Source organism: Acanthochromis polyacanthus, chromosome 23, assembly GCF_021347895.1.
Source record: "Acanthochromis polyacanthus isolate Apoly-LR-REF ecotype Palm Island chromosome 23, KAUST_Apoly_ChrSc, whole genome shotgun sequence".
NCBI lineage: Eukaryota > Metazoa > Chordata > Actinopteri > Pomacentridae > Acanthochromis > Acanthochromis polyacanthus.
The window spans coordinates 5,232,995-5,243,088 of record NC_067135.1 but is presented as its reverse complement, the minus strand read 5'-3'; the positions used below and the strand labels follow the sequence as shown (position 1 = coordinate 5,243,088).

The 10,094-nt window shown below is 40.5% G+C and overlaps 2 protein-coding genes across 2 annotated transcripts; both read right to left on the bottom strand.

The window, feature by feature from the left end:
• Positions 1 to 877: 877 nt before the first annotated feature.
• Positions 878 to 5,540, bottom strand: LOC127532473 (alpha-protein kinase 1-like). The gene is given in 6 exon segments (XM_051944201.1): positions 878 to 2,359; positions 2,362 to 2,463; positions 2,558 to 2,744; positions 3,339 to 3,501; positions 3,581 to 3,611; positions 5,534 to 5,540. Coding segments are annotated over 6 exon segments (570 nt in total). The 3' UTR covers positions 878 to 2,279.
• Positions 5,541 to 6,325: 785 nt separating this feature from the next.
• Positions 6,326 to 9,754, bottom strand: LOC110959357 (alpha-kinase 1). The gene is given in 9 exon segments (XM_051944200.1): positions 6,326 to 6,379; positions 8,298 to 8,359; positions 8,362 to 8,401; positions 8,503 to 8,598; positions 8,694 to 8,770; positions 8,851 to 8,937; positions 9,028 to 9,087; positions 9,329 to 9,527; positions 9,605 to 9,754. Coding segments are annotated over 8 exon segments (666 nt in total). The 5' UTR covers positions 9,519 to 9,527; positions 9,605 to 9,754.
• Positions 9,755 to 10,094: the final 340 nt, after the last annotated feature.

Below are 10,094 nucleotides of genomic sequence, written 5' to 3'. Positions count from 1 at the left end.
GAGGGCAGTGCAGAGTGTGTGAGGGGTAAAGAATGTTGTTTGTGTTCGTAAGAAGGAGACTAATAAACTCAGGACTGGACTTTGGTCTGACAGAAATGAGGTTTATGTGTTTGAAGCACCATGAATGACATCATTGTCCTATGATTGGCAGGCATGTGACCACAGTCTCACCTGGATGACATGGGAATCTTCTTGTGTCATTGCTTGTCTTCTTGTGTTTACATAGAAACCCACTTTCTTAAGCCACATGACTTTATACATCGCATTAACGTGACTTTATTCATTTGATTTAGTACATTTTGCAACTATGCAGAGCTCATGGTGGTTTGTGGGTCACTTATAAAACACTGAGCTCATAGCCTGTAGGCAAAGTGCACTCGCAGTAATATAACAAGGACATTTACAGGAAAACTAAATAGCACCTTTGTCCCTTCATTCTTTAATCGGGCTCCGTGGTGACATGTTTAATGTGAGCATAAAACAAAACTTTGATCATAATCTATCGCTACACTTTTGGAAATTTTGAGCAAATGTTTGTCACTGATACAAAGCTTAAACATTCTAAAAGTTATCTTATCTGAACGTCAGTCATATGACAAACTGAGCTGTGAAAACTTAAGCAAACACTCAATTGTGTATTTTTGTTTTTTTGATTTATGAGATTTGGTTGTGACCTCATTCTAAACAAATACAGCCACAGATTCCTATTCATGTATAATATTTAAAAAAGGCAAATCATCAGTCATGTAATTAATAAGTTGGGAAAAATAGCAGTTGTGTTCACACCTAAACCTATTAGCATCAGGTGATTCCTGAGCTCCTATTCCAGTTTGACAACAATACAGTCGCATAGTGAAGAGGCAGTGAGAGTGAGAAACATTTTTGCAGACTCAAAACAAGTATTTTATTCATGCATTTACATGTTTTCACAATTCAATACAGCACTTAGACAAGTTTTTAATTCTGACAGTAAATACTCACACAGGTAGTGGCTGTATCACAAAAAGTTCTTGTAATTTTTTAAAATTTTCTTGACGTTTTTGAAACAACTTTGATGCTGCTGCTCTACATGGAAAATCCTATTTAGAATTAGCAGTAAAATATGAAAGTAGAAGTTCTGGTTTGTCACATATGACATCATTATAATATTAAATCATTATTAAAGCAGACTGTTACTGTTGTAGCAGCTGCAGGTTTAGCAACATCGTATACAGTTTTATACACAGGCACAGCAAATCACTGTGCAATAGGAGAGAAAATAGGGAAAAGCAAAATTCTGACAATCTTTTCTTCCATATTTGGACTTATTCTCTAACCTTGCATTTACGGTGAGGTAGTGGATCATTTATTGAAATGAAACCGTGTGAAAAGTTCAGAGGGAAGCTGCTGATTTAGCCGTTTTGCAACTAACCCAACCACACACTGTTTTTTTTTTGTAAGACGTCAGTCTAAAGAGATTGTGAATCGCTGGTTTAATCTTTAACAATGTGATATACTTTAAGAGCTTGTTATGTCATCCACGGCATATAATCTTCATCTTAAGTCTAACTAAAGCTGCCAGATAAATGTAGTTGAGTAGGAATGAGGATATTTCATTTTTAAACATAAGCAGAACTACCTTGAACTTACACTTAAGTTCGGTGCTTGACTAAACACATTCAGGTAATTTCCACAACAGCACCTGACCTTCGGACAAAAGAGCCCGGCTGTTATCAGTGTGGAGAAATAACCCCTTTACCATAACTATTGTACCAATATGTAGAGTGTCAGAAATCATTTAAATTTCAGGATTAGTAGTCTAAATACAAAAAGTCTTTTCAGTCTGTTTATGTCACACCGCTAACCCTCTGTCAACTCTTTTTTCTTCCAGCATTCAGCATTAAAGGAAATCAAGCTAATGAAATAACATTTTGCAGATTTAAAATGTAACATCTAATTACCATAATTATTAAAACAAACTAACATTGTACACTTATGCTTATAATATAATAGATCCCCTATAAAGCCCAAAGTCTCATTAGTAGGACAGTAGCTGAAAATACATTATTGTTATTTGTGCATTTAGGTAATATATTATGGGAAATACAGAACATTAATGCGGTTATTTAAACTACACTATGTAAACCTGTAAGCTCTGGAATCTTGCATCAAATCTATGTTACTTATTTTGGTGCCTGAATGCCCAATAACAAGGAAATGTTGCAGCAATGCTTTATTATCATTAGAAACCATATTTACAGCTGCACAACTCAACAAAGTTTTTGAGCAAGAATATTTCTTCATGTGCTCAGTGGCGGTAGCTTCAGCAGCTGACAAATCTCATTGCACTCTGGTCCATGCTGCTCTTTCAGGAAGTATCTGAACCCCTCTCAGCAAAGTTAGACCGACCTTTCGGGGTCCTGGTGGAGTGAATCTGGGGGTCAGTGAGGTAGGTCAGCCCTTTGCCGTTGGCTGTCACCCATCCTGTGATTAAAAAGATGTAGAATGATCGTAACATGTCATCTGGTTACATGTTGTGTGGAAAATCATAACACATTAGTGATGCATGCAAACACACCTTGCAAGTCTACAACAATTTCCCGGTGATTAGAAAACAAGTAGGTGAAGTGTCCGAAGGCAAGGCCGTATTCTGTCGCCTTCAAACGGTCAGCTTTCTTTACGGTGTTGTTGGTCAGCTTGACAAAGTCTCCAAGCATGTAGGGCTCCACTGTTACACAGCCAACAATTTCATCTCTGTTTAAAATCTGTGTATCAATACAAAGAACGAGAAGGACATTTTGAAACCTCTGAAGCCTGTTAGGAATAAAATGCAGCTCATTAATAGTGCAGAAAAGCAATTTCCTCTTGAAATCCAATGACTTTACATCAATCAATGATGATATAGTGTTTATATTCAGAACTAGACATATACTAGGGTAGTCTGGAAGGATATATGTTCCTTTTTTGGTCTTATAAACTCAAGAGAACATACGCCACTAAGCAATCATTTGTAACATAATTGCTAACTTTGACTTTTTCCCAGTTCATGACACTTTGTAGAATAATAACCCAAAAAAATATTGGCTTTGCTGCTGTCACAAAAATTTATTTCTAGTAGTAAAGTGACAACTGGAGGCTGTCCTGGGGTATTTCGTTTGAATTTGAACCAAAATTGCTCCAAGGCTGCTGTAGGCTATTCTGCACGCTGTGTATGGGGTCCTATTAATGCTGTATTTATGAAGTCATTTTAATTTTGATACAACATCTGCTACCTCTGATCCCTCGAAATTAAGTAAACATATATTTTATGTTCGCTGTGTGCTCTTTTTTTATTTTCATCTCCACCAACAGTGCCTCACCAATAGTGCTTCGGAGGGAATGAAGAAGATCTGAGTCATGACTTCTTTGTCGTAGAGACTCTTATTGAATTCAGTCACATAGTACTGGGCGGTCATCTGTCTCTCCACGTCTTTCAGGTGAAACTGGATCTGCATTGGCTTCAAGTAGTCTTTCCCCACATAGCTAAGGGTATTAATACAGAGACAAAATGAGACTTAAAGCCATCATGTTTGGGTTGGGCCAAGATTGTGTAGCTGCATACCTGCTTAACCTCTCCTCCTGGTGTAAAATGACTAAAACTGCACCACCTTGTCCATCTTCATGATCTTCATGTCCTCCGTCTCCATGTCCTCCGTCTTCCTGTCTTCATGTCCTTCATTTTCTTGTCTTTCATCTTCATGTCCTCCGTCTTCAGGTCCTTCATCTTCATCACCTCTCCAATGTAAACGCAGGTCTCTTTGGCTGTCCACAGTCCTGTGGCCTTGGAGAACTTCAAATGAAGACTATCTAGTGGAGATAACGGGTAGAGGTTAGTGGACAGTTGCGATGTTTTATTAATTCTGTAAAACAAGTTTGGTTTCTATACACACTCACACATATATAAACGCAATATTGTAAATACAAGCCCCAGTGTAGACATTCAGTGCAACAAAAGAAGATATCGCTGTGATTATTGAGAGATATTACAAAAGAATGCGATCATAGAAACAAAACTGAATATAGCTTTCATTTTTAATCAGCCTAATTGAATGAGTATAGTTATAAAATCACCAATAAACACCAGAACTTGCTCAGTTTGGGATCCATAGGCTGCTTTCTGCACTTGTCAAAGTGGACTTGTCAAAGAAATATCGAATGGTAAGACTTAAAGATGCAGGATGATTGATCACAAACGAATAATCAGTGTAATCAGTAATCACGAGGTGTAGAATGAACCATAGTTACTCAACACAGGGGTTATCAATATCTAGCAAATATCAGGTAGTGTGAAGGACTTTGTATAACAATGCTAATACGATAAGGTGAAACCATTGTTGTGTGTTGCGTGAAAATGGCGCCAGTGGTAAACATGAGTATCTGTAACAAGACTCTTATCAATCTGTCAATTTTTCACAAAAATTTCCATTGATAACACTAATGTGAACCTCATGGTGCTACTGCATGCAAAGTGAGGCAATTGCTAGCAGTGGTGAGACTTATGCTCTTTAGTAAATATTTAAATATATTAGATATTTCAATCTAGACTGAGCCTGACATCCCTAAAGTCATGGTAGTATTGTGGTTAAATGGATGTACTGATGATGAAGACAAGTTTCAGCACTTACTATAGGCAGTGCTGTATTTCTTGAGTTTGAATTGTGTCTTATCACTGTGCAACCTCTTCAGCAGACACTCGTGGCAAACTCCAGCGAGTAGTGCTTGGTAATCCCACAGTGACAACAAATACTGTCTTGCGGGGACAACATCATCTTCGGTTCTGGGGTGTACACAGCTGTAGCACAAGGGGTTCTTGCTCTGAGGAGCATTCATCTCCAACATCTCAAATGAACTTTCCGGGGAGGCCTCTGGGAGGCTTCTGTTTCAGCACACTGTTCTGTGAGAGCTTGCGAAAGACCGTGTGGGGTTGCTACAGAGTTGTTGATGTTTTACAGGAACCGAATCAATTCCAGCCTCCATATTTGAGCAAACATTGAAGCTCTCCAGAGGTTGTGGTTTGAATGAGGCTCTGACTTTCCCTCCATATGTGTGGTTTTTGTATACGTGATCAAGAGCTGAATCACTGGTTGCAGAATCAAACGTCTCCATGAGGCAAAAGCTCCCATCGGACTCTGGTGATTTACTGATTTTGCTTGTTTCTGCTTTTGATAGGCTGCTTGGCTGTGGTTTTCTGTATACGGGGGAGTTAAGATCAGCTGGGATTTTCTCCCATGATGACTGAGAACTGAAACTGTCACTGAGGGAACTGGAGGATGTTTTAAGAGCCAGCTGGGATAAAGATTCCACCGCACCCTCAGCGACATCAGCCATCCAATCCTCCGTAGAGCTCAGTGTCCCTACTTCAGCCTGTAGACCTGTAAACTTCTCTGAAATTGCATTGGAGGAGGAAGGGGCAGGTATTGCAGGGTTTGGAGCAGCATAGGAACTGACCCTAGAGTTAAAAACCTGTGAGTTTTGCTTCTTGTTTTCATCAGCAGATTGCAACATGCTGTCTGACCTGTCATCATCAGCCTCAGTGGTCAGACAGCTCTGATTGCTTGGATTCTGACCATGTTTAGCGCTGCTTCCTATATAGCCACTGCTGCTGGGCTGAGGAGATCCTGAACTACTCAAAGAGAAGTGCTGCCACGAAGAGCCAAGGTTATCTTTGCTTCCTAGTGTGGGAGGCAGGGCAGATTTTTGAGGCAAATGCACAAAGGATAGATCTGAACCTCTCTGCTGTGGCGTCTCTGCTTTGGGTGGGTCTGTGAACTCTTTGGAGGCTTCGGTGCCACATTCTGTGCTCAGAGGCCCAATGGTTGTCCCCAGTGCGGTTAAACACAGCCTTTTCCTATGCATCTCATCTTTATCTCCCCTACAGCTACCGTTGATGGTCTCACACAGCGATTCATGATACTTCTGAAATCTCTGCATCACCTTTGAGAAACCTTCCATAGTGAAATGTACAGAGGTATCTTTGAGGTTTCTATAGCTGTCAGGGATGAAAGATTGCTTATCAGAATTGGGGAAAGGCTCCACTTGCAACAGAAGCTTGACCTTAGCAACAAGATGCATGATCTCAGTACAGAGGTTTTCTTTGTTTTGGGTATTGGCCTTGCAGTACTCGTAAAACTTTGCTAAAGCCTCCTGGCAAGCCTGAGCTGCCTGATCCACAACCTCCCCAGGAGTGCCCAGCCATTTGAGAGTGACAGTGAGGGAATAGGCAGCCTTGAGGAAGGTATGAAGCTCCTGCTTGCTCGTGACAAGTTCACCCTCTGTTTTGGTGAGCAGGCCGATTCCAAACGCTTCCTTAGCCTGCAGGAGGAACGACTGTCTTTGAGAGGCAGGGCATTCCACCGAGAAACTGAAGGATAAAAAGCAGGTGCCTTGAGTTGTCTAAAGAAACAGAAGCACAAGAAAGGGTCATACTAGTGATCAAGCGTTCTATCTTACAAAATACACATTTGCATTTTTGTAGCTATCATGATTTTACTTCTTAGGCAAATTGGAGATATACAGTAATCAGCCTCAAAGTTAAAGACATTAAATGTTTGACCTGGAGAATTGTAGGGACTTATTGGTCCATGCATTGTAGAGGAAGCAACTACATAGAGTTATGTGTCAACCTTTTTAAGTTTAAGTTTCATGGAAAGCATTTTGAAATATCTAGTTTGGACACACAAATTAGTTTTCAGAGGTTTAATCAACCACTAGAAGAGGACTTTGACACTAATCATCTCATAATGCAATGGAAACCTTGGGTCCTGGAATTTGCTTGGATGTAAATCTCCCAACCAATGCCTGTGGCCTCCCTAACAGGCCAGTGCTCCCCACCACAAGGCAAAAATTGCTAAACAATGGCTTGAGGAACACGACAAAGAGCCTATGGCATTGATCTAGCTTTAAAACTGCCCTGACACCAGTTCTATTGAGCGTTTACAGGATGAACACTGAGGAACAATGCATCCACAACCCTGATGTGTCAGAGCTATTTGGGTGGCAGAAGCAGGATCTACAAAATATTTGACAGGTGGTTTTAATGTTGTGGCTGATTCTCTCTGTGCTGTTCCATGTTAGGTTGGACTGATTTCCAGCTCTGATTTTCTAGTGAGAGCACACGCCTGAGTCTGATGTTGAGGTATGGTGCATTTATGGGTAACACTTTACAATAAGGTGTGTAAATTAAAAAAAAAAAAAAAATCACATTGACGCATAGTTCAAACATATATCCAACCATTTACAAGGTATTACCAGATGGTGCTACTGTAAATGCTGAATTCATGCATAACAACATCAGTTAACAAGTTAACCCCCTGTATAACTGTGTAAATGTGGAATTAGTTTTACAATAAGAAATAGTGTATGACACTATAAGATAGTTAATGCATTTACTTTGTGGATTTTATCAGTTTTTGAGGTTGTTTTTGAGGTTGTTTTTGCAACCACCTGCTGCGGTTGAACCTCATCCTGTTGATTTCTCATCATTTAAAAGCTGAATCATCCGTCATTAGCGGCGAGCGGTGAGAGAAACGTGTCCTACCTGCACTCAACCACTTCACAGCAGGCAGTATTTGGGTCCTCACAGAGGAGCCCACACACAGAACATTAAGAGACTTTTAAGGAACACTTCTGGAGGTTTCAAGGATATAAACAGAATGCTTGCTTCGTGAGCACTTCTATCTGAGCGAGTGGAATGAATGGCTTGATAAAAAGCACTGCAGAAAATGGCAGGCTACTTCACTGATCGCCGAAACGTACAAGTAAACTGTAGCAAGTTATTTTTCCTTATGTGGTGACACAAACTGGGATTTTTTGTTATTCTTGCACCTAGTGTGTTTTCTTATAAATATAGCTAATCTGCTAATAACATAAAATGTATTATAAGGACTTGTAACTGCAGGATTAATCATGTGATTATAAATGGTTTATTTACACACTTTCTTATAATGTCTTACCCATTTTTTGTGCTATTGTTTGACTAAAACTGCTCTCCACCCTGAAACATTCAACTAAATTGTCTCTAAATCATGACAAGTGTTGATGACACTCATGTCTAAAAGGTATTTGTTTAGCTTCTGAGCAATAAAACTCTGTTATTAAGGCTGTTTATGCAGCTAATGATGCACAAGGTTCACAGATCACTCCATGGCTACGACTCAGGGACTAAAACATGATTAAAACTCCACAACTAAGTAACTTTAATAAAAAGCATACATTATTCATGTATATAAAATGCAGGAGACAGTGAGTGGTGCCAGAGAGGGACTAAAAAAACAACTTACAGCATTTGTCAATACATAGAGTGAAGTGTACTGACTGTACACTACGGCCATCTTTGCTGCCGGGCAGCTGAAAGGAGACGATGACTCCCATCCCCAAGTAAAGACTGCACAAGAACAAACAAATAAGCAAAAAAAATATGATAAACAGACAGAAATAATGTAAATTGTATAAATCGTAAAGAAATATCCTGTCAAATAGAATTACAAAATTAGCATCTTTGTTAGTCCTAAAAGCACGGAAGTCCTCATCATTCATAGACACCAAAATGTTGGCCAGTAAACCAAGAGATGTTCCGATGCCCTGTGAAATAAACAGAAATGCAAGAAGGGTTTATGGCAGTGTGAAACTGGGTCGGTCAAGTTAGTGTCCTAATATGGTAACAGAACAGCGGCTACCTTTTTATCAGGCTGAGGAAGTGAGTAGTAACCAACCAGAGAAGCCCAGATTAACTCTGCGGCCTCGAGCCACAGGCCTGAAACAGAAAACAAAGTGTCATTAAAAAAATGACAGAACAGCATCATGTTTATGTCACCAGGTAAAAAAGGAACTCACCTAGTTTTTGCAATATCATTCCACGCACTTGAAGGCTAACAGCCTGCACCAGGGCCTCGTCGCTTTCAGAGCGGTACTCCCAACAACCTGTGCACCACAAAGAAATGTGTGCTATTTGTTTAGCCTGTAGCACACGGTTTGATCAATCACTGAAGGCAGTTACAATGAGGAGTCTACCTGTTGCACCACTGTTGTTAATCAGGCTGCTCAGGATGTACTCTGCCTTCTGCAGTTTGCCTGTGGGTGCAGAGGATGATCACATTTATCCAGCTCTGTACCAGCCAAACATTAAACACCTCCATAATGAAAGTGTGGAAAAAATGGTACACTTCCATGTCATGAGTTTGCATAATAATTTCCTCAAATGATATTTAGGATGATGTAGCACCCTTCAGTCACCTGTATTCAGCATCAGTCTCTCCCAACAGGATCATTATCAGAATCATATACTGACTGCCACCCCTCCATTATACTGTACCAGAGTTTACATAGACCCTGGCCTGCCGTATGACCAGCTGTGGGGCGATGGGTTCGTCAGGGTGGCGTCTGTGCAGCAGCTTGGTAACCTTCAGCAGCCGGCTCGACTCGTCACGCCAGTAGAGGAAGCGATCCACTAAGAAGACCACCGCTAACGCCGAGCCTGCCTCCTGAGCCTTGATGGACGCCATCAGGAAAGCCTGGTGGCACAGAGAACCCACTGGAGTAGGTGCTCATGCAGTGTTTTTCATATTCCGTTTGTTTGTGTTATTATTACCAGCAGCTGCGGTAGGTGCTTGCTGATGAGCTCGCTCAGGTTGGTCTTGTCATCATTGCTCACCGAGTCCTTGTACTGCCACTTCTCCGGCACAAAGGCCACTTCATTTCCTCGGCCTCCTGCAGCAGAGAGGCCAGCTCTGCACACAGCGAGTCTACGGGAAGCAAAAGTAGAATTTAAATCCAGCAAAACTGTGTGGCTGTGCAGAGATTAATGGGCTTAAAGTAACTTGAAATCCTTTTTTTTGGCAGGAGGGAATAACTTTGCTTAAAGCTACTAAAGAAAATCAATATCAATTACGTGACAGGGTGTTAAATGGTTCAAATTCTCCTGATTTGATGATAAGAATTTGGCAAAAATATTGAGCACAAAGAGAGGAGGTGGGACTCACTTCCTACATAAAGACTTTGTAAATCCACCATGTGTCAGATCCTCACTCAAATCCCAGTCAGTTTCTCTCATGCCTGAATAAAAATGGATCAAATAGCAC